At 55.2% G+C, this 26,555-nt stretch overlaps 9 protein-coding genes across 9 annotated transcripts; 3 read left to right on the top strand and 6 right to left on the bottom strand.

The window, feature by feature from the left end:
* Positions 1 to 270: 270 nt before the first annotated feature.
* Positions 271 to 3,581, bottom strand: W97_07646 (uncharacterized protein; the record flags this gene model as incomplete). The annotated part of the gene is made up of 4 exons (XM_007785515.1): positions 271 to 1,426; positions 1,472 to 2,151; positions 2,200 to 2,861; positions 2,915 to 3,581. 4 exons carry the CDS (start codon positions 3,579 to 3,581, stop codon positions 271 to 273), a joined length of 3,165 nt encoding a protein of 1,054 aa, XP_007783705.1.
* Positions 3,582 to 4,102: 521 nt separating this feature from the next.
* W97_07645 (dihydroxy-acid dehydratase, mitochondrial) lies at positions 4,103 to 5,951 on the top strand (the record flags this gene model as incomplete). The annotated part of the gene is made up of 2 exons (XM_007785514.1): positions 4,103 to 4,173; positions 4,229 to 5,951. The coding sequence occupies 2 exons, from the start codon at positions 4,103 to 4,105 to the stop codon at positions 5,949 to 5,951; spliced, it is 1,794 nt and encodes a 597-aa protein (XP_007783704.1).
* A 636-nt stretch (positions 5,952 to 6,587) lies between these two features.
* Positions 6,588 to 8,726, bottom strand: W97_07644 (uncharacterized protein; the record flags this gene model as incomplete). Its single annotated transcript, XM_007785513.1, has 1 exon — positions 6,588 to 8,726. One exon carries the CDS (start codon positions 8,724 to 8,726, stop codon positions 6,588 to 6,590), a length of 2,139 nt encoding a protein of 712 aa, XP_007783703.1.
* Positions 8,727 to 9,064: 338 nt separating this feature from the next.
* W97_07643 (uncharacterized protein) lies at positions 9,065 to 10,190 on the bottom strand (the record flags this gene model as incomplete). The annotated part of the gene is made up of 5 exons (XM_007785512.1): positions 9,065 to 9,244; positions 9,308 to 9,387; positions 9,444 to 9,523; positions 9,578 to 9,745; positions 9,802 to 10,190. The coding sequence occupies 5 exons, from the start codon at positions 10,188 to 10,190 to the stop codon at positions 9,065 to 9,067; spliced, it is 897 nt and encodes a 298-aa protein (XP_007783702.1).
* Positions 10,191 to 10,891: 701 nt separating this feature from the next.
* W97_07642 (uncharacterized protein) lies at positions 10,892 to 12,676 on the bottom strand (the record flags this gene model as incomplete). The annotated part of the gene is made up of 1 exon (XM_007785511.1): positions 10,892 to 12,676. The coding sequence occupies one exon, from the start codon at positions 12,674 to 12,676 to the stop codon at positions 10,892 to 10,894; it is 1,785 nt and encodes a 594-aa protein (XP_007783701.1).
* Positions 12,677 to 13,596: 920 nt separating this feature from the next.
* Positions 13,597 to 18,359, top strand: W97_07641 (uncharacterized protein; the record flags this gene model as incomplete). The annotated part of the gene is made up of 7 exons (XM_007785510.1): positions 13,597 to 13,611; positions 13,680 to 13,820; positions 13,881 to 15,484; positions 15,566 to 16,367; positions 16,497 to 16,917; positions 16,970 to 17,700; positions 17,775 to 18,359. 7 exons carry the CDS (start codon positions 13,597 to 13,599, stop codon positions 18,357 to 18,359), a joined length of 4,299 nt encoding a protein of 1,432 aa, XP_007783700.1.
* Positions 18,360 to 19,007: 648 nt separating this feature from the next.
* Positions 19,008 to 20,492, top strand: W97_07640 (uncharacterized protein; the record flags this gene model as incomplete). Its single annotated transcript, XM_007785509.1, has 2 exons — positions 19,008 to 19,206; positions 19,267 to 20,492. 2 exons carry the CDS (start codon positions 19,008 to 19,010, stop codon positions 20,490 to 20,492), a joined length of 1,425 nt encoding a protein of 474 aa, XP_007783699.1.
* A 442-nt stretch (positions 20,493 to 20,934) lies between these two features.
* On the bottom strand, positions 20,935 to 22,509 carry W97_07639 (uncharacterized protein; the record flags this gene model as incomplete). The annotated part of the gene is made up of 3 exons (XM_007785508.1): positions 20,935 to 21,218; positions 21,278 to 21,914; positions 21,973 to 22,509. The coding sequence occupies 3 exons, from the start codon at positions 22,507 to 22,509 to the stop codon at positions 20,935 to 20,937; spliced, it is 1,458 nt and encodes a 485-aa protein (XP_007783698.1).
* Positions 22,510 to 23,650: 1,141 nt separating this feature from the next.
* Positions 23,651 to 25,309, bottom strand: W97_07638 (uncharacterized protein; the record flags this gene model as incomplete). The annotated part of the gene is made up of 4 exons (XM_007785507.1): positions 23,651 to 24,141; positions 24,229 to 25,085; positions 25,136 to 25,207; positions 25,269 to 25,309. 4 exons carry the CDS (start codon positions 25,307 to 25,309, stop codon positions 23,651 to 23,653), a joined length of 1,461 nt encoding a protein of 486 aa, XP_007783697.1.
* Between the last annotated feature and the right edge of the window lie 1,246 nt (positions 25,310 to 26,555).

Here is a 26,555-nt window from a genome sequence, read left to right as displayed (position 1 = left end):
TAGGTTAGACAATATGACAGGGGCAAGAAATTCGGTGTAAGTATTGACAAACCTTGAGAAAGTGGTCCACCTCGGATGAGATTCTTAGCTTGATGTTGAATCTCAAATATTAGATAATGTGAAGGCAATGGTGCGTTCGCACTTTTGCTTTTCAACGCTCGCCTATACCTAAACTGCCCACGAAATCCAGGGCTGCCCTTATCTACCCCTCCAGGGATCGGTGCGAGTATGCCGCTGAAACAAACCTGCCAATCAACCGGCTGCCTTGTGTCAACTAGAGACGACCGGCTCCAGCTTGAATCCAAATTCAAACTCTCTGCAAGGCACTTTCCATTCGTCGCACACACCCGGACCGCAAGCTGCAGTACCAACTCCAGCATTATCACAATCCAAACGCCATAATACACCGTCTCTTTCCCTCAGGTCACAAGGGTGCCGAGCTCGCTCAAGAACGCCTGCATCATGCCTGCAAGCCGCCCATTGGAAGCACCTTCGCTCGTTCTTGCCAGGCACGTAGGTCGCTTTGATGCCGAAACCAGCCTCATCGTGCAAATTCACCCATCGGGCTTCAGCCCTATTCCCGTTCTCCTGTGGCACCTCATACGGAGTCTGCAGGTGCTCTTTATGTGCCGTGTAGATGCCGATTTGCTGCGCAGACTTCTTGTCATGGTATGATTCGCCTGGACCGAGACCGAACCATGTAGCGTGATCCAGGCGGCGATCAAGCTGGACGTTCCATCCAACGCGTGGAATTGTCTTTGGAGCCCTGCCGGTTGGTTGTAGTTTAGCTTGCAGGGTGAGAGAGCCGGAGAAGTCGATGGTATATTCGACTACAGCGTTGAAGCCCCATGCCACGACGAGTGGACTCAGATACATCGTTGCTACGAGGCGAACGGTGCTTTCGCTTGTCTTGGTGACCTTGAACGAACGAAGCTGTGAGGTCATAGCATCCAGTCCATAGAGTTTCCAATCGTCAGTTTGCCATCTCGCGTCGTTATCAGTTGGAGCTCGCCAGAAGCTGAGACACAGCGGCACCGGGTCTCTTTCCTCGCCGTGAAGTATAGAACGGCCTCTGCAAATCCACTCCATCAGTTGTCCTCGAGTGCGATCGAACACGAAGCAGAAATCGGCTCCTGTGACTCGGTATGTAAAGATTAATTCGTTCAGCTGCAGCAGCGGTAGCCTTGCTGCTGAGTTATTGGTGGTGCCCCTCGAGTCTTGGGGTTCTTGCAGGCATGCTTGAGACCACGTCACAACGTGCCCGGCGTCCGCCCAAGTAGTGGCACTCCTCGTTCGTAGGGTCACCGTGAGCCAGCATTCATGATCGCTCTGAATGCTGAAGGCACTGTCTGGCAGCTGCACGTATTTCTTTGTACCAGCGTGAATGTCAGAGAGCTCCAGAGTGCCAGAATCGAGGATTTTGGGCCTCAATAGACGTCAGCGTAGATCGGTTGGAGGAATTTTGACTTACCTATTACCAAAAACTTCAACCCTGTAGTCTGCCACCAAATGCCGTAGAGAGACAAAATCGTGTTCGTTGCTGACGAGCAAGCCCTTTCCATCCACACAAATCCTCACTGGGGCGATCACTTTCTTCAGTTCAGTAAGGCCCGGTGTCGGAGTATGGTCGCTGTAACACAGGCCATCCATGACGAAGGTATCGTCATTCGGGACGTCCCCGAAGTCACCGCCATAAGCGTAGTACTCTTTCCCGTCTTCAACCTTTAACAACCCATGATTCGCCCACTCCCAAACAAAACCACCCTGCAGTCTCCTGTGTGCCCTAAAAGCCTTCTGATAGTCTTCCAATCCTCCTGGACCGTTGCCCATGGCATGCGCATACTCGCAAAGCACGATCGGTTTGTCGAACGAGCCGCCTTCAGACTCCGCCAGCGATACCAGGGTGTCGACAGATGGATACATGTACGAGAAAATATCCGCAGAAAGGGCCTTCGTGTCTCCTTCATAGTGAACAAGCCGCCCGGGATCTCGTGCTTTGGCATACTCGTACATAGCGACATGATTTCGGCCATAGAAGGACTCGTTACCCAGCGACCAGATAATCACAGATGGGTGGTTCTTGTCGCGTTCGACAAGCTGCCGCATCCGGTCCAGGTAAGCTTCCTTCCAAGAAGGGTTATCGGACGTGAACTTTGCGGCATCGCCGAACGTCATTGAGATACGCTCCTCGTAGCTCACTGACTCCGGTATCTTGAGAGATCGTGCGACAGCTTCGTCAAATCCGTGGCATTCGAGGTCGGCCTCATCCATAAGCCAAAGCCCAAGCTCGTCACATAGCTCATATAGACGCGGATGAGATGGGTAGTGTGAGCAGCGGACTGCGTTGATGTTATGACGCTTCATGAGCAGTAAGTCCTCTCTGACGAAGCTGTATGGCACAGCACGACCATAACGGGGATGATGATCATGGCGATTGACTCCACGTAGCATGATGGCTTTTCCATTGACACAGATGTTGCCATCTTTCAACTCCACGGCGCGGAAACCTATATGCTGCTGTATTACTTGGTAGGCGACTTTCAAGTTCCCCTTGCCGAATAGATCTATCTTCAATGTGTACAGATGTGGTGTCTCCGCGGTCCATTTAGAGGGGTATGCGACTTCAAGGCAATGCGTGAAATGGGATAAGTCCCTTGAGACCAGAACTCGCGCTGAGACTATAGTACGGCCACGGGGACAACGAAGGACGAGGGAGACCTCGCAATCCTCTTGCAGGGCTAGATTTAGATCGGTGCATAGCTTGAAGTCTTGGTATTGCTTGTCAGGCTCGGTCTTGATGAAAAGGTCGTCGATCCGTCCGCGAGTGGGAAACGCAAGCAGGTAAACATCGCGGAAGATGCCTGTACCGCTGTGTTAGTCGTAAAATCAGCTCAAGGAATGGCCATTAGCGTACCGGAAAGCCACCATTGGTCCTGATCCTCGATGTAGGATCCGTCTGACCACTGGTACACACGAACGAGAAGGCAGTTTGCGTCCCCACCTCGCACCAAATCGGTAATATCAAACTCAGCAGGATTCCGACTCCCCTGGGAATAACCAACAAAAATACCATTAAACCAGACATGAAATGCACTGTCTACTCCGTCAAAGCGCAAACGGATTTGACTAGACTTGTCCCAACTTGGAGGTACATGGAATTCTCGTCGATACGTGCCAGTTGGATTCTCCGAGGGTACGGCCGGCGGATAGACAGGAAAGGGATAGGCGATATTAGTATAGTGAGGACGGCCATGCCCCTGAAGCTGCCAATGACCTGGGACTGTTATCGAGGTCCATGCCACCTCGGGCAGCTGCTCAGCCGAGTCACGATCAGTTAAGGTAGTTTTACGGCCACCGGACAGGATTGTGCTGTACGGAGCCGGATCAGGAGCATGCAGTGGTGTGGGAGCATAGTTGAAGCTCCAATCTCCATTGAGGAGCAGTGAGGTGTCAGGAATCCAGTAGGAGCGCGGCGGGAGCCGATTTCTCTGGAAGATCCGCTCGTTGCAATAATCGTTGCTCAGAGCTTCCTGGTGTCTTACGCCAGGCTCCACTAGGAACTGTGATTCGCCGGAAGCCATGACGCTATCAGCTCTCTAGATAGCCCGTCCAATCCCCCAGCGCGATGGTGAAGTGTAATCTAAAATATAAGTCGAAAATACAGCTCTACGTCGTAAGAGATAAGAAAGGGAGGCGGATATGGTAAGTAGTGATTGCTCCTTCGGGAGGAGTAGACCCGACAGCCCATACTTGGATGAGTAGATAAGGTATATCACGGACTGTTCGGGATGTTGTTCGGGGGGTCTTCCGGGAAGTCTTTGATCGATGCTCTGACGAAGGCTACATGCTTGTATAATGAGTATATCCAACTACTGTACCTAGGTAGGTAACTTACATGAATACTGCCCTGTCCGTGGAACCTTGGAAGTCAAGTACTCATAGGGCTGCGAAGAATCCGGGGAAGCGCAGGGGCATCTTGGGGCGGCCTGGCGGCGTGAGCGCCGGACGATCCTCGGCATCGCAGGCTACTGTAAGAATTTAGATACAGTAGCTTCGACTTTTCTGTTCGTGTGCGCAGCTGGGGCGTCGTGAGACAGCAACGATGCTTCCTCGGCGATTAATAGCGGCCCCAGGTCGGCTAGCCTGGCGCTCGAGGCCTCAATTGCAGTACAGGTCTGTCCCCGGCGGTTGTTTCTCTGTGAGGATATGTACTGACATACCTGCACAGACGAGCCGTATCCACCACCAATCCTCTCCGCGCCCAGGAGTTGAACAAGGTCAGCAAGCATGTCACGCAGCCGAAATCTCAAGGCGCCTCCCAGGCGATGCTGTACGCCACAGGCATGGACGAGAGCGACATGGACAAGGCGCAGGTTGGCATCTCGTCCGTCTGGTACTCGGGCAACCCGTGCAATATGCACCTGCTGCAGCTAAACAACAAGGTCAAAGAGGGCGTTGAGCGGGCGGGTCTCGTACCGATGCAGTTCAACACCATTGGTGTCAGCGATGCGATTTCGATGGGCACGAAGGGCATGCGGTACTCGTTGCAGTCGCGAGACATCATCGCAGACTCCATCGAGACTGTCATGGGCGGTCAGTGGTACGATGCCAATATTTCAATACCTGGCTGCGACAAGAACATGCCCGGGGTCATCATGGCTATGGGCAGGATAAACAGGCCGTCCCTTATGGTGTACGGAGGCACCATTCAACCCGGCTGTGCCAAGACCTTGAACAACCAACAGATCGACATCGTCTCTGCCTTTCAAGCCTACGGTCAGTTTATCACTGGCGAGATCAACGAAGAAGAGCGCTTCGATATCATCCGGCACGCCTGTCCCGGCGGCGGTGCCTGCGGCGGCATGTACACCGCGAATACCATGGCAACAGCTATCGAAGTAATGGGCATGACACTGCCTGGTTCGTCGTCCAATCCTGCAGAATCCAAGGCCAAGCAGCTTGAATGTCTGGCGGCCGGCGGTGCCATCAGAAATCTTCTTAAGGAGGATATTCGACCTAGCGACATCCTAACTCGCCAGGCGTTCGAAAACGCCATGGTCGTTGTCAACATCACCGGCGGCTCCACAAACGCCGTACTCCATCTCATCGCCATAGCTGACAGCGTCGGGATCAAGCTCACCATCGACGACTTCCAATCCGTCAGCGATCGGATACCTTTCCTTGCAGATCTAAAGCCGTCTGGTAAATACGTCATGGCTGACATCTTCGATATTGGCGGCACCCCTGCCCTCCTTAAGTTCCTGCTGCACGAGGGTATTATCGACGGGAGTGGCATGACCGTCACCGGCAAGACGCTTAGAGAGAACCTAGAACAAGCGCCTAGCTTTCCGGAGGACCAGCAGATCATCCGCCCCCTCAGCAACCCTATCAAGAAGACCGGACATATCCAGATCCTACGCGGTTCCCTTGCCCCCGGCGGCTGTGTCGGCAAGATCACCGGCAAGGAAGGGCTACGGTTCTCTGGCAAAGCAAGAGTATACGACGCCGAAGACGACTTCATTACTGCGCTTGAGAGAGGCGAGATCAGGAAAGGTGAGAAGACCGTCGTCGTCATCAGATACGAGGGTCCGAAAGGCGGGCCGGGCATGCCTGAGATGTTGAAACCCTCTTCCGCGATTATGGGTGCCGGTTTGGGCAACGACGTAGCTCTGATCACAGATGGTCGCTTCAGTGGTGGGTCGCATGGGTTCTTGATTGGGCACATCGTGCCTGAGGCTCAAGAAGGAGGGCCCATCGGTCTCGTTCAAGATGGCGATCAGATCACCATCGATGCTGAGTCGAAGGAGCTGAACCTTGATGTGAGTGAGGAGGAACTAGAAAAGAGAAGGAAAACGTGGCAGGCACCGCCGTTGAAGTACAGCAAGGGCACCTTGTACAAGTACGCGAAAACTGTACAGGATGCCAGTCACGGCTGTATCACGGATGCATAAAAAGCTTAGTTTCTGAGGAGGTCTACCAAGGGTACGGGGCGCTTGGAGTATCTGCGGAAAGGTCGTTGTACATACTAGAGAGGTAGTAATAAAATCTGTTTATCTGCATCTCGTGTCATTTGCTTGGAAGGTCAGACTGCGCGCATTGTATGCAACTCGCTACCAGCCACAGTATATGAATCAGTTTGGTGAATAGTTGGTTCCTTCTATTTAGGCATCGCATATGAGAGCCTTGAAATGTCTCAAGGATACAGCGGACACGGCTCATGCTCCTGCCTCGCCCTCCGTGATCGGGTACATCTGCGGTTGCAGCAAACCCTGAGCCATGTCTCTCCAGCGCGACGACACACGTCCTCACCATTCCCAAGACATCCTGCCGAACCCGCCGGCTTCCGACATTGGCACTGCGATGTCGCTCGGGTGGAGAGTTGATTCATTAGACTGGGCGCGGCAGACCCGTGACAAGGACCTTCTTGTCGCTTGGAAGACTCCGGCGATATCCAAAGTGGAGTATTGCTGAGGTTGCCAGCTATCAATCCCCACAACTCGGTACCAATCTGTATAGAACTCCAACACCCGAAGCAGGCACAAGAGCCGGGGACACAAAAATCTAGCCGCAGACAACCGGAACGCTCCTCAATCCCACCTTCCTCGACCACCTCTATATCCACCGCCTCTTCCCCTAAATCCTCCCCTTCGTTCAGCGCCCCCGTTCCTCGGCTCATAATGGCTTCCTTCGTCGACCAGATAGTCTCCGTCCTCGAAGGTGTACCTTCTCAACTCTTCACCAAGCTTGCTCTTCTTGTCCCAATCCCGACTGGTGCATTTCTCCAGCTCATCCAGCCGCTTCTCGGACAACTCTTTCTTCACCGGAAGGAAGTACAGCTTCGGCTTCGCAGTTGTGCTCTTGAAAAGCGCGTCTAGCGCTAGGAAAGACTGGCCCGTATCTTTTCTTTGCGGAGCGATAGCTGTGGTTGGTCTTCGCCTGGGACTGTCAGGCCGACGGGCAGGCGAGGACGGGCGTCTGTCTCCGAGGCGCGAAGGTGCGGGGGGTGCTGGATTTGTTCCTAAGCCAGTGTTCATCACCAGCCCGGAAGGTCTCCTTGCGGGAACACCAGTACCGGCTTCCTGAAACGACGCCCTGATGCCGTCAGGGCTGTCCACATATGCGACTTCCCACCGCTTTCCGCCTCTGCCGCCCCGCGAGGCCGCAGCATCGTCCTCTTCGATCCTGATCCATTCCTCCAGCTTCTCTTCCGGGATGAAGTCCACGAAGAGCGGTTTCCGCGTCCGTTCGGGTGGCCAGACGGCGCCGTGTAGAGCGGCGCGGACTCTGGCGGCGGCGGTGATGGAGGAGAAGCGGCAGAAGCAGTGGGTTTTGATCGAGTCTAGGAAGAAGGACTCCAGCACTGAAGGGTCGGGAGATGAGGATGGCGGAGAGGCCAGCTGTATAAGGTGGGAGCGGAGGCCGGCGGGCTGCAGAGGGCGCATGAAGTCGCGGATGTAGAGGACGGCTGTTGCAGGGTGCATGGCCGGGGGTATTAGGCGGTCGGCCTCAGCTTCGGGTGAAACACGTGTAGCACGAGTAGGGGACGCAGGCCGATTCAGGAGATTGGCGTAGCGGGAGGGTTTACTAGGTAGCCCACGTTTGTGTGCTGGAGAGAGTGATCGATGTTTCGGCGATGGCGGACGTCCAACTTGGCTGGGCGGTTCCGGAGCTGCCTCCTCTTCGGCTTCAGGTTCTGGCTTCTCTTGCTCCCGTCGCTCCTGCTCGTCCTGCTTGTTTTCTGCGCTTGCAACATCCGGCACAGCTTCGTGCTCTTCCTCTGGCGGTTGTTCTGGTTGCAGTAGAGTATCTGATCCGGTAGCTGGTATATCCTCTCTGCCTACCGGCACCTCCAAGAGCGCTGCACTTGCACCGCCCTCCATATGACTGTCATTGAAGGCAAAATCGTCTGCTGCTGTGCTGGGTGTAACTTCAGAGGCCTCCACTGCAGGCTCAGCCATGACAATGTCTGCTCCTGCATTATTCGAAGTATCGACCGGCGTCCGCACCGCTACGTGTTCGGGGAACCGCGTCGAACCACCCAATTTCAGCTTCTTGCTAGCTTCTTCGGCATCAAGTGGCGGAGTAGCACTACGCCTCTTTCGCTTGCGGCTATCCTCCCTCAACTCCTCTGTGTTCATCCTCGAGGGCTCTTGCATTGTGGACTCTCGGGTTGCCGCTGGGAGGGACACATCATCCGCCGGCGCTGGCTTCTCGTGCGACGGTATAGGCGTCTGGGATGTCGAGGGCTGCGCGACTGTGGGCGGCACTTCAGCTTGTTCAGGCTGCGGTGGCTTTTCTGGAGGCATCGTAGCGCTTGAAGCTGGGGACGCAGCCCGTTCTTCCAGTCCCTCGTTCGTAACGGTCCCTGGGACCGCTCTTTCGGGTGGCTGAATGGCTGCGTGGATCGCGGAGTCTGCATCCTGGGCTTCTAGGGTCTGTTCGCTGCCGGATATTTGCGAAACTACCGTGTCCTCTGCTACTTGCTGGGTATTGTGCTCGTCCGTGGGCAGAGCACCGTCCGCCTGCGGCCCATCTTCCTCATCCACTGCTGGCTCCAAGACCGGTGCCGCATTGCTGACGCCGTTGCTGTTGCCATCGCCCTTGCTATCAGCCTCTTCGAGCTTGTCAATGATCTGCCGTTTGCGCGTGAGGCCGGTCGAGGCAATGCCGCGGTCTTTCAGCAAGGTCCGAAGGTTCGCGACGGTGAGGCTGTTGTAGTCAGTCATCACTGCGGACGGTCGACGACACAATTAGCAATGGCATTACTCCGCGATGGCTTCTGCGCATGGAAGCTGCAAAGATACACACTAACTTACACGCGAGCAATGGTGCGCGCGGCAGACCAGCGCCAAAAGTACGTCACGTGCCTGTTGGTTACATACTGCACTCTCAGCATTCCCCTCGGCTTCACGGCTTCACGGCTTCTCGCTGGCCCGCGCAGTCCATCATGGTTGCGCTCAACTGGCTTATACTATGCACTCAGATTTGTGTTGGAGTGCGAACGAAGCTAAGGTGCCTGCTGAGAGCCAGTGGAGCAGTTCTACTATGTACAAAGTGTCGACCGTTAGGTGAACATGCATTCAGAACCCGTGCCCTCGCTCTGCAGCTGAAGGAAAGTCTCCTTGTCGTGTCCAGGTATCACGCGTCCCCGTGTCGTCTTTTCCAGGCGCTTGAGTCGCTGAGTACTCTGGAACCATGCCGGATGATCTCTGGCAAGCCAACCTTGAGGCACACCGTCGCGCCACTGTCAGATACCATCTGTTAGCCAGTATTTCCAAACCTCCGCAAGGAAAGCTAGTGCGCTCACATTCTCAATCACGTGGCAGTGGTCGCTGATGAAGAGGTAGGTGCCACTGTCGCGCAGGTTGATTTGCATGCCGACGAGCCCTGAGTCTATGTCAGCGATGACGTCCATGGCCGAGCGAGGAGCATACGGGTCGCACCGTCTGTGTGTCCTGGAAGATGATGCAGGGTGATGCCCTGGCAGAAGTCCATTGTCCGCTCATCGAATGTTTTCCAGTTTCTGCTCGGCACGTCAGATACGTCTTTATACCCATGCCGGCTTTAGGGCGCGCACAGGCTCAGCTTCATATAGTGTTCCAAGTATACCCCCACATCTGCGCCAGTCGCAACGGACCAGAACGCCGAGCGGAGTTCCTTGTCGTGTACCCAGATCTCGACGTCTTTCCGGTCTAGAAACATGTCAAGCCCACCGGCATGGTCCAAGTGCATGTGGCCAAGAATACTGGATGACGCTCTGTCAGCACCGTGTTGGTTTTTGGGGCCAAATAACACACATACATCTTCTTCACATCTTCAAGCTTGTGGCCCGTAGCTTCAACAGCCGCCTTAAGCTCGTGCTTGGGCTCGTATCGCACACGTGCAAAGACGTCCGCGACCTGAGCTCCCCATACCTCCGGATAGTCTTTCCCGCAGCCAGTCTCCCATAAGATGACTCCTTCGTGAGGGTGGTCGATCAACACGCAGTACATGGGCAGCTCGCGACGCTTGTTGACGAAAGTCTTGTCCTCGGTGCTCTTCAAGCTCGTGTTGCCGCCTCGAGTCACGAAGCCTTCATCGCACTCAAGCCAGCCGACTTCGAGGAGATACATCTTGGTGCCTTCGGGACAGACATTGGATATGTGGTTAGGCACGGCGCCTGAGTCTAGCTGTCGTTGGAGGGCGGTCATGGCTGCTGCGGAGTCTACAACTGTATCCAGTGGTGTCTATCTCGTTGCGATTGCCGTATAGCCTTTGAGACGTCTCAGTCGAAGTTGTTAGAGGGTATGTCTGGCTGCTTAAATCGGTGGAGACCTCGGTAGCACCAAGGCCCCGCATGATCTGGAGCGTGTCGGCCATGGTAGGTTGCAGTATGGAGCTGCGGACTGGCGTAATGTAATGCGGGGGGTGGTTGCGGGTGCTGGTGAGCTCTGGGGCATCCGCGGGTTTGGAATCGCGCGCGATGACCCGCCTAGCCGGCGTCCACGGCCCCTACCCGACAGGCACAGGGCCGACGCGATCACTTCCGACAATCCTCCGGGGTTGTACTGCAAATCTTCATGTCATGCTTGGTGATGGAAGTCATTAAGCCATCGTGGTTGACCTTTGAATAGAGACAAAGTCCGAGAGTGTGAGCATACTGTCCAAGAGTTACGCCTAGATCGATAACAGAGCGGTTGTTTGATCTACATAATCTCCTACCCCGTTCTAAGCTCACTGTCAAGTCGCCCAAGCCCCGGGCAGTCAAAAACGTATGTAGCTCTTTCTTACAATTGATCCGTTTCAGTGGCAGATCATCTGGGCTCATCTTGGTGTTCTACATTACAGTTGTACATGTTGTACAAGAAGCCACACGGCTTTGGCGTTATACAGCAGAGCACAGTTCAACCACCTATATCAGCGCCTGCCCCTTGAACATGCCCTCTCTTACTTCCTTTACAATGTCTTTTCTATCGTTCTTCCCAACAAGAACGATACCCCTTCCCCTCCTGCCCATACGTCCCGTGCGGCCGAGCCGGTGGATAAAGTCAATAGTGGTGTGCGGAACATCGTACAGTATAACATGCCTTACGGCAAGCGTGTCAATACCTCTTGATCCCAGATCCGTAGTGACAAGCACCTTTGTGTTTGGTAGCGTTCGCCTCGGAGGCGCTCCACGAAGGGTGCGGTCCGCCACAATTGTAGCCGACGTCGCAGAGCTCGCGGCGTTGCTTTCGTGCGCGGTACCCGTGAAGGCCGCGAGCGTTGGTGATTGTCGGAGCGAAGCCGTGTCCCTGCTCAGTGCTTCGGCGTCGATGCCCTTGGAGGCAAGGTACTGGGCCACTTCGGCCGCCTTTTCGCGCTCGTTGACGAAGACGATGATGTGCTTCGTGTCGGCCTTCTCTTTAGCGGAGCCGTCTTCGGATCCCCCATGCTCTTCCGCTGACTTGCCAATAGTCCAGATGGTTTCCGCACATGCGAGGTCCTTGTTACCGCGGTAGGGGTCTTTCTCTACTTCCACAACCCCGAGCTGTACCCGGCGAGGGATGGCGTGAAGGTTAGGGGTTACGAGCCTCTTGATATCTGGGAAGCGCTTCCGGAGGTAGGAGTCCAGGCTCCGTGGGATGGTGGCAGAGCACATGATGAGCTGGCGCAGCGAAGGTGTGGATTTGTCGATGATAGCAGAGGTTAGAGGCGAGAACGAGCGGTCAAGTAGAGAGTCGGCTTCGTCGATGACGAGGTGTGATACTCGACTGAGAACGTTGGGTTCGCTCTCGGCAATGCTGGCGAGGAGGTGGGGCGTGCTGACGAGCATGTCGATGCCACCCGGAGAGAAGAGCCGATTGCGGATGACCTTTCCAGTGTATGCGGCTGAGATGGGCGCGGCCCGGTATTTCACAGTGTGAGAGAAGGCTTTAGCAAGCGAGGCAACCTGGTCTACCAGTTCTGCAGTCGGCACAAGAATGATGGCGCGTGGTCGCCCAGCTGTAGGATGCGGCCCGATCATTGGCGGCGGCTCCAGCCCGAATATGTCACTCTCGTTCTTACGCAATTCCTCAGTGGCCTTCTTCTGAGCTTTCTCTTGTGCCTCTGCGTTGGCTTCCATCATCTCGGCTCGCTTTATCGCATCAATGACCGGTAGGAGATAGGCCAAGGTCTTTCCCGATCCGGTCTCTGCAGCCAGCAAGAACTGTTCCATTTGTGAAGAAACAGGTGGAGACTTTGCACGGCCATCCTTATGGTCAGCTCCGAGCAATGCGGGCAAAGCCAGCCTTTGAACAGGTGTGGGCGCAACGTCCTCCAACCCAGGGAATGCCTGAGAGGCGATCGACTCCTTCACAAGGTCTAGCAGTGGAAACTGCTCGAAGCTGTCCAGGTGTTGTATCTTGCTCTTGACCGCACTTCTGTGACCATATCCTATGGGGGCCAGCGCCCGCTGCATCTTCAATGCGTGGAATCCTTCTCGCTTCTCTTTCGGCTTCGTCTTGTCCTTTCCACGTGGAGACCGTCGCGCTTCTGCTTCTGACCCCTTGTTCGGCTCCAAACGCGCTGGCACCTTGGTCCGATTCATGGCTCCAAAAGGACTAGCAGTCCTCCTCTTGACGGGGCCGCCGCTTGGGGTGGTTCTGGGTGGAGCTTGGGCAACGCGCGGTGACAACTCCATCCGGGCAGGCTTTCGCTTCTGCAGCTGGGCCATTCCTCGCGACTGCTGCCATGGTGACGAAAGACGTGTTCCGCGAAACGGTACCGATAGTGTAGACCTGATTTCGCAGAAAGGACAAACGGCGGAGGCGCGGATCATGATCTGGTAAGACGGTTATGATGGCGTTGAGGAGGATGGGCACGGATGGGGTCCTCTGGTTTGATGTCTCTTCAGGTAGATGCCTTGACTCGATGGTGACTAAGCTGGGGGTGTATAGCTGTTGCGACGGTGGGTGGACTTTTTCCTACCCAAGGTACTACGGTAGGTACGGTATCCAGAAAGTTAGGAGTTCTGGCAAGGATGAGCGGGACATGTGGCTAGTGGATTTGCGGCGACGCGGGGACCATTAACGATGGACCCCAAAACTACAGTCTTGCCTCACAAAATCCATCGACCCAAGAGGTTTTCAACATACCACGACAGGCAAATTGATGCCTGGTTCCCCGTGTTCTCACAGGATGTCTGGAATAGACAGATAGACGGATAGACGGATAGAGCGGTGGTGGGAGATGGCACGAGCGTAATGCTCGTTGAATGATGCGTGGCATGGCACTTTTCGTCTTTCGTCTTTCGTCTTTTCTGTCCCGGCGTCGTTGCTCCTCGCAACGTTAGCGCCCGTTCTTTTACTTGGCGATGGCCTCGAGCGTGTTTCGAAGCACTGCAGAAATACATCCCCTCTCCACCAATGCCTCGCTGCGACACACTATCTCACACACACACACCCATCTTTCCTTCTGAGCGCTGCTGGCATACGCTTCGTACCTTCGCGCAAACAGACATCTGTAACGCGCATCTGCCCTCGCTTTCCCCCGCCGCTCCTTGAAGGAGTCCCGCCGCATTCTTGCCTACACATTCCTTGCGTCTCGCTCCGTCTTGCCACGTTGGCTTACAATTGCCATTGTTAAACGGACATGATGTCCTCGGAATCGGTATGTCTGCGCATAGTGCTCTGATGGTGCGCGCACCCGTAGAATACTGAGGGATATTGTGCTCGCAGGTGCAGCCGCTGCGCATAAACAAATCAACACCAGCTTCATCGCCCGTAAAGTCAAACGGCAGCAGCGCGCAACGGCCGTTATCCGAGATCACCTCGACCGAACGGAGAAGGAACTCTCCTAGCTACAGCCAGGCGACCAGGGTAACCGCTCACGAAACGCATTCCGAGCATGTCTAGGGCTGCCGCTAACATGATTTCCAGAACATGGTCCTGAACCGAGACTCATCCCCATTCGACACTTCTCCTTTCAACAAGTCACCGCGACTGTTCTGGCAGGGTCGAGATCCCAACTCGCCCAGCCGGTTCGATTCTGAGAACTCTTTTGACCGTGAATTTTCGCCTTCCCCGCACAGGCGGTCTTCCATTGAGAACTTGAAGAAGGCGTCACGTGTCAAGAATAGCGCAATGTTTGCGCGAGAACAAAAGAACGAATACGACCCGACTTCCGTCCAGGTGATTGAAAGGCCGCTTGCCGCAGGACGGCCCCTCAGTACCCAAGTACAGGGCAGCGCATTTGGGGGACGGGGCGTTGACGCACTCCGCAGCCCTGCAAAACCTTTCGGAGGCCACCGACGAGGGGAGAGCCAAAGCAAGATGGCATCTTTTAGCCCTAGCAAGACAGAGGCGAAGGCAATAGAGCAAGCATCAGCTACTAGCCCTTCGGCAAACCCGCTAGGATCTCCCACTAAGTCTTCCCTCTCCACCAACGGCCGATTCAATCACTTCGAACCAGAATCCGGCATCTGGTCTGAAGATGATTCAGAGTTCAAGGCATCGACACCACGCCCTCTACGTCGACATGCGAAGAGTGTTACCTTCGATGCTGCACCTCCCCAGATCAACGAGTACGAGATGGTCACCCCGGATCCGTCCTCCGTTGCCTCTGGCTCACGCGAAGGCAGCTACGACTCTGAATATACAGACGAGGATGAGAGCTTCGGGCGAGGGTCATCAATGGACAGAGATGACAGCTTTGATGCTTCTTTGGAGGACACAGACAAGACACCAGTTGTCCTACCGGAGGACTGGCGACACATGAGCCCTGACAATGCGAACACCTCTTTGGCTGATACTTTCGAGGACCCGTTCGATGGCCGAGAAAGCAGCCCAATGCCTACGGCGACCCCAAATCAGAAACGCCCTGATATGTATCGGTCAAACTCTACCAACTCTGATGGTTCCTCGCGTCCTCTACCACCGTTGCCAGGCAATTCCGATACACGTGGGCGTCGTGAGTCTAGCGCTGGGCTCTCCGCAGCTGCGGAACGAGTTAGCAGTGCTCAGCGATCTTTACCCTCGCCGCCGCGCGCTGCGGCCACCTCCAAAGCTGAGATTTTGGGAATGCGCGACGCATCTATGTCCCTGGAAGATCGTCTGAGATTGATGGGCCTCCAGGATCTGCCTCAGCATTCTGCAGAAGAAGAGCATACCGCACCTCTACCGGCGACTGGGGTTGCTGACGTAACGGATGAGCCGGAAGCTGAACATTCTGTGGCCGAAGTTGACGACTCCATGCTCCAAGAGATCAAGATCCCCCGCATTTCGAGAGAATCTATCTTGCGGAAGGTAAAGAGCCGAAATTTCGACGATATCGACTTTGACTTCCACTCGGCACGCTCAAGCCCAGAACCAGAGCCAGAACAGAGCTACGGCGATCTCGATCCAGATGTACCGATACCCTCTCGCGAAGCATCGTCAAATTTTGATGAAGTCGTGCCAGATATACCAATCAAGGAGGAAGGCGAAAGCGGTAACGAGATCGACATCTACTCAGTTCCAGAACTGTATCAACCACAGCGCTCACCGTCGCGCATGGACGATTACCCTAGAGAGTCCTCTGTTATACACCATGTTGTAAACAAGGAAATCGACGATGGAGAGGGTAGCGTCACAAGCCGGTACTCGCCCCAGTCAGAACCGGAGCGGCAGGCGCAGTCGAACAGCACCACTGAAGATGAAGGTCCGCCTACCCCGAAAGCTGAGGACTTCTTAACGCCCAAGTCTGACGACACTCGCACCGAGAAGTTCGATAAGTTCGACCATAAGCACATGAGCTTGCCTGAGTTTGGACTGTTTCTTAACAACGATGATTTCAATCTTCAACTACAGCCATACATGAGCGCTCCAGATACAGAGGCCGCCACAACCGCATCGTTGGAGTCTGCGCCGAAGTTAGACGCCGTGCACAGCTTCTTAGAACAGCCTATCACTCCTCTCGAAGACCTTCCCCTTCCGGTCGTACTCGGTCAAAGTTTCAACCCGGAGGACGAGCGATGCGACACCCCTGACTCCGTCATTCACCACTTAGTCGTCGAGTCGCCACAGCGCGATTCACCCAGCATACCGGAGGCTGTAGCAACCATCAGAGCGCCAGGCGGGAAGCTGAAGACTCGTCCGTCGGCTACTCCAGCGGACATGGCTGCAATGGCAGCCTCTCGACGCCAAGTCAGCGGCGAGCATCCTCCGCCTATCCCTCAACGTAACGCTCGGCGACCTTCGATGAGTGTAGAACCAGAAGCTGAGAGCCTCAGCTCGGAAGACGCCGGGCTCGATAGTGAGCTGCAGGCAGAATCGGAGCCGAAGCGACACGAAAGTTTCATGATGTTAGACATTCCTAACACCGGTATCGGTGAGGATATTGGCTTGGGTCTCGACAGAGAATTCGAACGCGTGATTGAGTCACAAAAGGTAGAAATATTTCCTCTTCCTGCTTACGCGAGGTTCCCAGCAGCAACACAATCAGGCGCAGAGCACATTTGCGGCCAGCGATTCACGCATCAGCAGGAGTTGTTTACTAACAACTATATACCGAAACAGAAAGGCTATCTGATGCGCCAAAATACCAAGGTCGTCGTAGCAAGCAGCCGTCAATTCAGCAATGAGAACCCACCAATGTCACCTACTGGCGAGACAATGGTGCCCGATCTTCGCGGCACCCGATCGGCCGGCAGCAGCCCTCGCAAGGCAAGTCATGAGCGCACCAAGTCGTGGACTACTGAGCCCTGGAATGGCAAGCCGCGCCGAAAGAGCGTTCGACAGAACTCGGTTTCGACGTCTCGCAAGTCAACTTCCGGCCCAGTACCACCTTTGCCTGGTCAGGAGAGCAACGTCAATGGGCTTGGAACCGTCGCGGAGGACGGAATGGTCACCACTCCGGATGAAGATGAAGGCGCCGAACGAGGGAGATTGTTCGTCAAAGTGGTCGGTGTTAAGGATCTTGACCTTCCCTTGCCGAAGAGTAGGTCTACCGGTCCGTTACACGACACCATACTTATGCTAACCTGACGTAGCCGAGAGAACCTGGTTCCAGCTCACCCTTGACAACGGTCTCCACTGCGTAACTACATCCTGGCTCGAGCTTGGCCGTAGTGCTCCCATCGGACAAGAATTCGAGCTTGTCGTCCTCAATGATCTGGAATTCCAGCTCACCCTTCAAACCAAGCTTCAAGAACCTCCAAAGACGGTAGAACCAATGCCAGCACCTCCTGCGAAGGTCGCAAGCCCCAAGAAACAGTCAGCCTTCAGCCGGCTGCTCTCATCTCCTAAGAAGCGTAAGGAGACCGAGCGCAAGCAGCAAGAAGAGCTCGACCGGGCCGAGCAGCGGCGGCAGGAAGAACTGCGAGTGAAGCGCGCCAGCGTCCAGCCTACCGCCTGGGATCTCCTGCATGACCTTGTAGCTCCTGACGGTTCGTTCGCTCGGGCATATATTTGCCTCAAGAATCACGAGAACCAGGCATTTGGCCGACCTTTCACGGTCGATGTCCCCTGCTTCAACGAGTGGGCTGTCGAGGATTCTATCGTGAATAGCGTAAAGAGCAAGCGTGGCGGTGTTGTCCGCAAGCCGCCGTACCGCGTTGGGAAGCTGACTCTGCAGCTGCTGTACGTGCCCAAGCCTAAGGGCGCGAAGGATGAGGATATGCCAAAGAGTTTGAACGCATGCGTGCGCGAGCTTCGTGAGGCGGAGGAGCAGAAGGCTCGAACATGGGAAGGTCACTTGAGTCAGCAGGGAGGCGATTGTCCGGTAAGGCTGCACCATATCCTACATGGTGTAAACCTTATGCAACCACGAACCAAACGCTGACGAGAGAACAACAGTACTGGCGCCGCCGCTTCTTCCGACTAACAGGTGGAAAGCTAACCGCCTTCCATGAAAGCACCCGCCAACCACGCGCAACCATCAACCTCGCCAAAGCCGTCAAGCTCATCGACGACCGTTCCTCGCTGACGCAATCCGCCTCGACCAAGAACGGGGGCCGCAGGAAGAGCGCCTTCGCCGAGGAAGAAGAAGGCTACATGTTCGTCGAAGAAGGCTTCCGCATCCGTTTCGCCAACGGCGAATGCATAGACTTCTACGCCGACAATGCCGCTGACAAGGAAGGTTGGATGAAGGTACTTTCCGAGACGGTGGGCAAGGAGGCCAGGAAAGCGAGCGGCGGATGGACGGATCTCGTTCTGGAGAAGGAAAAGAGGGAGAAGGCTCTGCTTGGAACGCATATGCAGAAGGAGGGTGCGGGTGGACGGCCCTCGATGGGCAGAACTGGCAGCAGGACTGCGCCGACGAGCCCGAGCAAGCCGCCGAGGGATGCGCCGCCGCCGCCACCTATGGAGAAAAGCCCGAGGCATTCGAGTCAGAGGCAGACGGGGATGAGAAGGGAGCAGGTCAGGTCTATGGTGTTCTGATCTTTTCTTGTTGGCACATTTCTGGTGGTTGGATGATCGGGTCTCTGCCGCCACGACCGTTTTTCTTGGCTAGCGACACTTTCTGTTGCTACTTACCTTTCTTTTGTTCCTACGTTGTGCGCTCTTCTGTCGCTGTACATGGGCCATGGAAGTCTGGATACGGGGTTATGGCGGTGTATGCTGTGTAATGAGCAACGAACGAATAGCAGACAAAAATGTTCACTTTCGAGCCACGAATTCCCCGCGACCGCTGAAGCCGTGCTACTAGTGGACTCGCTCGCGCCGCCCGAGTTGTTGGTACGGCTTTATGATACTAAAGAGGAGAGGTGAGGTCACGTTGGGCTGCATACTATCTGGCAGCAAACAAACAACTGGACATGCTCACCGCCACGGACCGAGGCAAACATGGTGACACAGCCATGCATCTGAGCGCTTGTGACCGGAGCTCGAAATCACTACGACATTAAGCTCGTCAAACATGTCCTCAGCCTCCTTTCTGTCCTCGACACTATCCTCTTCTTCATTTCTGCGTCACCAGTCGTCACAAGTTCACAACTTTCACAGTCTCAAGTCATAGGAGTATCTGATCCATACCATCCGCTTTGAACTCCATATAAACCTTATACGCCGTTCCAAGCAACCGCCAGAATGGGCATCCCCCTCTCAACCCAACCGCCCTCCATCTCTGGCCGCGACGCGTGCCTCATTCCCGTCGGCGAAAACTGGTCCGCTCTCGTCCCAAAGGACCAGCTCATACCGACTTGCGGTGCCATGTGTGATGGCCCGCCTCCTCGAAGAGGAGAAGATTACTACGAGCGGTGGAAGAGGGAGCGATACATACCGCCCGGTGAGTATGGTAGGAGGGGTGGAGGAGGACCGCCTTGTGGGTGCGCTGATTGTGGGGAAGGAGGTGGGTATGGTGGGGGCAGCCTGGGATTAAGGGGCGGTGGTGGCCCAGGAGGAGGAGGAGGAGGAGGTGGTGGTGGTGGGTATGACAGCCGTCATGGTGGAGAGTGGAGGCATGGAAGTCCTCACGGTTATGAGAGTCCCAGGGAAGACGGATGGCGTCGAGGTCGTTCTAGAGGAGGCGCAGGCGGTTATGAGAGTCCACGAGGCCGCTATGACGGCGACTGGAGGCAGGAAGAGGCAAGACAGAGGAAGAATGACTGCGCCGAGCACGGCTTCGCGTGCCGCAAGTGCAGCAAAGGCTGCATCTGCAAGAAACCGGGCACCAAGTTCATGGGCACGATGAATGGCGAGGAGTTTGAAGGTCTCATGAAGATAGAGGACGAGGAATCGGACGATGGTCGGGAAAAGACGGGCAAGGATAAGAAGAAGAAGAAAGCTCGCTCTGCAACTGAGGAGCTGCTGAAGAAGATGGAGCGCACAAACCAGGACATGAACATGCGGCAACAGATGATGGAGGATTACCTGAGACAGCAGCGACTTGCAGATCCTCCAATTCGCTCTCCCTACCCCCGCCGCGGCATCAAAGGAGGTTTTGGTGGTGGTGGTGGTGACGCAGGCTGGGCTGCCGGGCCTTCTCCTTGGGATGAGGAAGAGGACGATGAGGTAGGAGAGTTTGCTCAAGGCCTGCCACCAGCTCTAGGCGCCGGCCCGATGCCACGTCCAACTCGCTTCGGCAGAGGCGGCAGAGGCGGAGCCATGGCGCTGCGTGGAGGAGGTTTGAATAGACCACCGCCTCAACGAGCAGCAGCAGGAGCAGCTCGATTCGGACGCAGTGCGAAGGAGCCGGACTGGGACACGTTCAACCAAGGAGGTGCCGGCATGCTGAAAGACTTCAACGGCGACCCCGTCACCTTCACGTACCAGCCGCGGCACGACGATGATGCTGAGATAGGTGGTCCCCTTGATCCAGGACCTGGCCCGAGGTTCGGAAGCGAGGCCGGGGGTTTCAAAGGCTGGGGTGGTGGAGGGGCGTTCGGGCCTGGAGCTGATATTCCGGCCCCTGGAGGTGGCCGTTCAGGTCCGGCTAGTCCTAGGACAGGCACACGAGGTGGAAGGAGAGGGCTTGGTTTGTCACCGCCACCTGGTGCAAAGTCACCAAGCAAGAGAAAACCGTTTAAGGAAAGTGTTGATGATGACGAACAAGGTGGACGGGCTGGGCTATAAGACTGCAATTAAGAGGGTGGAAGAACACAGTTCTACTAGAGAGGTTGCAGGCGGCCCTTAATGCTGTATATGTGTGCGAAGAGCCATACCAGATAAGCCGCTGTCTTTCACCACGTCAACGCATTGTACGTTCATGCAGAGAACTGGCTGTTGTAAGCCAGACAGATAAAGCGAAACAAACGTACAAGTGTCCAGTCCAGCGTCCACTGATAATTGTCACACTTTTCACAGGTGCTGGTAGTGATCATAGAACCACGCAGCGTCCCACTTATGGAGTGATGGTGAACTCCAAGGCTGTTGTGAGGAAAGGTGAGTATATCTCCAAGACAGGAGTAGCAGTCGGCATGGACGAACTACATATGTACAACAAACCGCTACAGCGTGCAACCCCGGTTTCCCTTACCCAACGCCCCTATCAACCCGTCTCAAGTTCTATAATGCCCTAACTTCTCAGCTCACTCCAAATATACGGGAAGATTACCACACAAGCCTTCCAGAAGACGCCCAAACTGGTCAGCATAACCAGCGGCACCGAAAGCGGACTTCTCTTCCAAGCAAGAGATATCCGTATCCAGATTGCATAAAGCGCGACGGCGAAGAAGTGGGAGAAGAGGACGAAGGGTTGGCGGATGATGCCTGCCAGCAGGCCGACAGGGCCATCGATGCAATTGCCGCCAAGCTGGAAGTAGCGGAAGCAGCCGAGTTGGAGGGCGCGGAGGTTCACATCTGAGATGGGTCAGTCAGCAACGGTGCGGAGGAGGTGTTGGGAGAGCGCAGGGACTCACCGTCAGCAGCGAAGAGGGTATATAGCGCCATAGCCAGGATGTTTATGACAGCCGCCCCCTTCTTCCGCTGCCAGTGAAACTTTCGCATGGCTTCGAGTATGGCCTTTGTGTCCTCGAGATTAGGTATCCGTTCCGGACTTAGCAGCTCGGACAGTAGCACCACATCATTGAAGGCGACAGTCATACCACCGCCAGTGAGTGGATGTCGCATGTTCATCGCGTCTCCGATCATAATCATGCCAGGCGTTCGATTCGTGGAGGGCGGTAGGAAGGAGTTCGGCATCGAGCGCAGCGAGCCACTCTCTAGCGCTTCCTTGAAAGAGGGCTGTACGCACTTCGGTAAGCTAGGAAGGACCACGTTCTTGAGATGGCCTTTCACACCGCCGTTAGCAACTGAAGCTGATGGTAGGCCTTCGGGCACATCGATCAGAGCGCGCGTGTCATGTGTGCCGATCTGGTAAAGCAGGACTGGTGGACCGTCACCGAGGATAACGTGACCGTGATTCGGCATGGGTAGATCGGCGTCTATGAGCTCAAGACCGAAGAATTTTGAGCGGACGATGGGCGTGTGTGGGATGTGGACTTTGCGGAACTTGGAGGCATAGCCATCACATATGATGGTAAGGGCACCGAAATACTGCAAAAATCCCGTAAGCGGGTAGTCCATACCTACGAGATGGTACACTCAGGCTTACATAGTCTTTCTCGCCCTGGGTCGTACACTCGACGCCCAGTATCTGTCCTGTCCACCCGTTCTTGATGGTGTCCGTCACAGTGCTCTCCACAACCGTGACATTCGGCGTCCGCATCGCAGCGGCTCTCAACTTCTGGATGAAGCGACCATGATGGAAGGACCTCCCCTCCGGCCTTTTCCTTTCATCCTCCACTCCATCCGCGTTCTCGGGATACGGTATCCTGACCTCCTCGCCGTAGTATATCACCTCGTACCCCTCTACCCTGATCGCATCAATACCCTCTAGACAGTCTCTTATCCCCAGCCTTTCTAGCGCGCGCACACCCCCCGGTTGGAGCAACTCTCCTACTATCCTGTCCGGCTCCTTCAGGCTTCGCTCCAGTAATACAACGCTTCGCCCCTGCTGGCCGAATGCTACCGCTGCCGCACAGCCGATTATCCCCGCGCCTACTATTACTATGTCTGCATCATGGTGGACTCTGCGGCGCTCTTCCTTCTCGTCGTACGCCGGTCTGTCGTCGTCGAGCATCATCGGCATATTGATTCTCTCTAATGGGGCAGGGAACTTCTGAGCGTAACCGGTAGAACTCAGGTCCAACAGGGTTATGGGAGTTCGTAGTCGCCAAGCAGCTAAATGAAGGAATGAGGTCGGTGAGATGCGGTGCGAGGAACGGTGATATCGTGGGGGGGGTGAATTAATCTTGGTGGTGGTGATGATGAAGGCGAGTCTTCGTTGGGTTCATCGCGCTCAGGGCCAGGGCCAAGGCGGTGAGGCTAAATTCACATGCTTGGCCCACGTCGACAAGCTGCAGCACTACAGTTGATAACTCAACTTGCGAGCCTTGTCTTTAAAGCTGTCACAGCCATCCCTATGGGCTCGGAGCGCAGGCGCACTACGGTGCATCATATTCTACGAAGCCATTGCAGAGCCCGCGCAGACACTTTTGGCCGCGATATGGAGGTTCGTGGAGTGCACGTGCTCGGCACCTGTCTGTGGCACGTCGGGCAGGGAAGAACTTTCACTGCAAACATCAACTTTAGTATATAATCACTATTTGTTGGTATGGCATGATTCTAAAAAAGTGCCTAAACGTGCGATAGGGTATAGGGAGTATCTTAGAGCATTTTGAACCTTAACAGCTTATAAGAGACTGCTTTAATGGTGGTGAAGAAGGTGGTGAGGGGTGATTTTATAGTGCGAGGAGTGATTTTGCAGTGTAAGTTCTTCCCTGCCCGACGTGTGTGGTAGCTTCGGTTCATGCAGGAACCATCGAGCATCTGCAAACCACACGCCTCTTGCGCCACGACGTCTCGGGTGGCAGCTAAAAGTCAGAGCCGTACGCCACCTCCGCAGTGGCTTTGGATCTTGTTTCAAGATGTAAAGCAGGTAACCGTGTACTGTCGTAAACACTACGTGCGCGTGGTATGAGCCCATGTTAGAGATCATGGCTGTGAAATTGCAGACGTTGGCTGGTAGATGTGAAAGACTAGGTGCTTGGAGAGGTTTATTCCCCTTGGCATTACAAAGTGTATGGCAATGGCGAATTCGTCAGAATAGAATCGCTTCAAAAATCCTATCAAGCCTCCCAAGCATTCAACCATCTCAACGTCAAAACATCCGATGCCTGCCAAGAGCACAAACAACAGGAACCCGAACCAGCCGCCCAAGATGAAAAATTTCAGCTCCTCGCCAACAAAAACCTGCTAGAATCAATAGCATCAGGCAGCGGAGAAGGCTCAGGCGACGGCACTTCCTCAAGCGTCGACTGCCTGATGACGCTCAGCTGCGGCGGCCGCTTGGGAGCTTCTGCTTTTGATGCCACCGCGATGTGCGAGTTGCGGTAATAGGCGTCGAAGAAGTCGCTGAAGCGGTCGTTGCTGGTGCGCCCGGCCACGGAAGGCCCTACGGAGCTGCTAGCATCGCTAGGCCTCCGGCTGCCATTCCTCGATGATTGAGAGGGTGGGTTTGTCGCGCTCTTAGAACTGGCGTCTGGCGCAGTCGTAAAGAAGTTGAAGGACGCGGCGGACTCGTGCGACTCCCTGGGACGGCCCGTCTTGGCTGCGCTATACGTGCTGCTCGAGGTGCTGAGATCACGGGCGTGTGAGATTTGTGAGGCTTGTTGTGTGGGTGGTCCTATGGAAGAAGAACTGCGTGTGGAAGAAGGGGCAACTTTTAGAGGCCGTGTTAGATACCACATCTACCTGACTAGCTAAGGCATTAAATTACATTCGGCACCAAGCAAATTTCAGTACCCACCTGGCGCCCCCCGCACTTGCTCCCTGCCTGGACTCGGCGACAATGACCGCGGGTACACGTTTTGGACAGCTCTTTGCGGCATCGTAGGGAGCTCATATTGCCCGGGTCCCGGCGAAGCCGAACGGCTGTTGCTCTGGAACTTTTCTCGCCCACTTTCGAAGGATGCTTCTTGCGACCTGGTACCGGCTATGCGGTTCTTCGAGACGGAAACTGCATGCACCGGCTGCCCGTAGTACTCTAGCGTTGAGCTCGATTGGGATACCTGTATGTAGCGAGCGGCATCAGAGGCCTTCGTACGTAGGTCCACAGAGTGATTCGAATGCGGGGACAGAGATCGAGGCGAATCCGGGTCTGGTGATGTTGAGGTAGACCTAGGGGTTTCCGAGTGCACAGGAGAGGGTGGGACAGTCAAGTTCATGTCGACAGTGTTGCTGTGGTTTATGCGCCCATTGATCTGTGCATGGGAAGGTTGCAGGCCACCACCGTTAATGCTGATAGTGGGAGGGACTTTTCGGGATTTGGACGGGCTCGCAGCGTCCAGGTTGATACCAGAATGCGTCCGGACTAGCGGGAGACTCGTCACGCTGGCAGACGGCGTGGAAGCAACTACCTTCGGAGATGCAAAGCTGCCAACAAGCGTATGAGAGCTCATCGAGGGAGTGCCGGGTCTCGAGCTATTGGGCGTGCCAGCGAGGGAGGTTGGTCGAGACTGTGCCACGCCGCCAAAGAAGCCGGCTTCGATAGCCCTCACACCAAACAAATCCCCTTCATCTTTTTCTCTGCCGTTAAGCTGCACTTGGTCTTCCTTGCCGCCGTGCGCAGACTCAATCTCCGACAACTTCATGTGCTTCTTGAGTCTGCTCAGTGGTCAGCGGTGGTCTGCAGGCTTGGCCGGGCTCGCACTTACTTTCTGCGGTCAAACATTACTTTGATAGCCCCGGCTATTAAGGTAGCGAGAAGTAGAACACCGAACACCAAGCTAAGGAACCGCATCGTCAGCACTCATGTCCCCGCTAGCTCTGTGAGTCGACGATGCATACGTGTACTTCCACGCCAGTCCAAGATTGCCGAACCAGCCCATCTTGCAGGTGGCACTTGTTCTTCAAGAAAACGGCAACGGGCGCCGCAAGTAAGCCGTCCTTCAGAAGACGACTCAGTTTCGAAGGGAGCAACGGCGACGGGTAGCCAAGAGTCCGCGCAATTGTGGTTCACGACGGATGGAAGAGAAGCCGTCAAGACACCAGAAGGAATCCGGTTGTCGCCAACAGAGACGAATCTGACACGCAGCTTACTCTCTCCGGTCTGCGGGTGAATTGTTGTTAATCCCTTTGCGTACGACGGAAAGATGCTCCACAATTTCCGATGAGTTTGCAAAGCTCTCAGTATGGTATCGAGCCGAAAGATGTTCTGATGGTTCAAATGTGGGACCACGATATAAACGAGAGTGATGCCCAGTTTTCCAGAAAACGCGGCAGGTGAGCGAGAGGACGTATACAGACGTATACAAACAGTCAAACTGATAGCGCGTAGAGGAAGAGATAGGAAGGAGGAGAGAGGAACAGGACAGAGGAAGAATGAACGGGATCCCCACCTAGCTCTGACGGATTCAGCACGGGGTTCGCGAAAAAAGAATAGTCGCGCTCTGATGCTGCTAAGTTACTGGTTCCTGGCCAGAATGCGTTCGGACGAAGCGCCATGGATCGTCTCATGCCTTCATTTGCGTTCCGAGCCTCACATGCGCTACAGGCAGGGTTGGGCGCTCTTCGTAGGCGACGGCGCGTCTCCATTGAGGCAGGATAGGCTGTGGGGGTGTAGCAAGCTAGCAGTAAGAGGCAACGCTGCCGTGGGTCTCCCGAATTTCGTACGTTTGGCTTTCGACATCGAGGAGCCAAGAGCTGCAAGGTACCCGCAGGCGATGAGGCACCTCGCTAAGGAAGTCTGGAGCCACCCCATAAACTTTGACGATGCGCTTGACGCGTGCTCCGCGGGCTCTCTGTATGATTCGTTCTTCCTGATGCTGGCAGGGCATCTCTGCTGTACCCGTCAAACTATGCGTCTTCAGGCACTGCTTAACACGAGCTCTTGCCATTGCCATTGACACAACATAGGGCAAGGTGCTGAACCAAGGTTGAGAAGCCCCCCGAAGGACCCGATCCTGTTGTGGATTCGAGGCGGCAACCAAGCAAAACCAAGAGGCCGCTTGGCTTCGATGAGGCAGGGGCTGCTATCTCTCCCATTGGACGTAACTCGCCGAGGTAGGCGTCTCAGGAGGCGCTCAGGGGCATGAGTACCGGAAGGACGCTCAGAAGTCGGGAAAGCGTGGGGGG

The sequence above is a fragment of the Coniosporium apollinis genome, assembly GCF_000281105.1.
Source record: "Coniosporium apollinis CBS 100218 chromosome Unknown supercont1.42, whole genome shotgun sequence".
NCBI lineage: Eukaryota > Fungi > Ascomycota > Dothideomycetes > Coniosporium > Coniosporium apollinis.
This window is presented reverse-complemented; position numbering and strand designations above follow the sequence as displayed.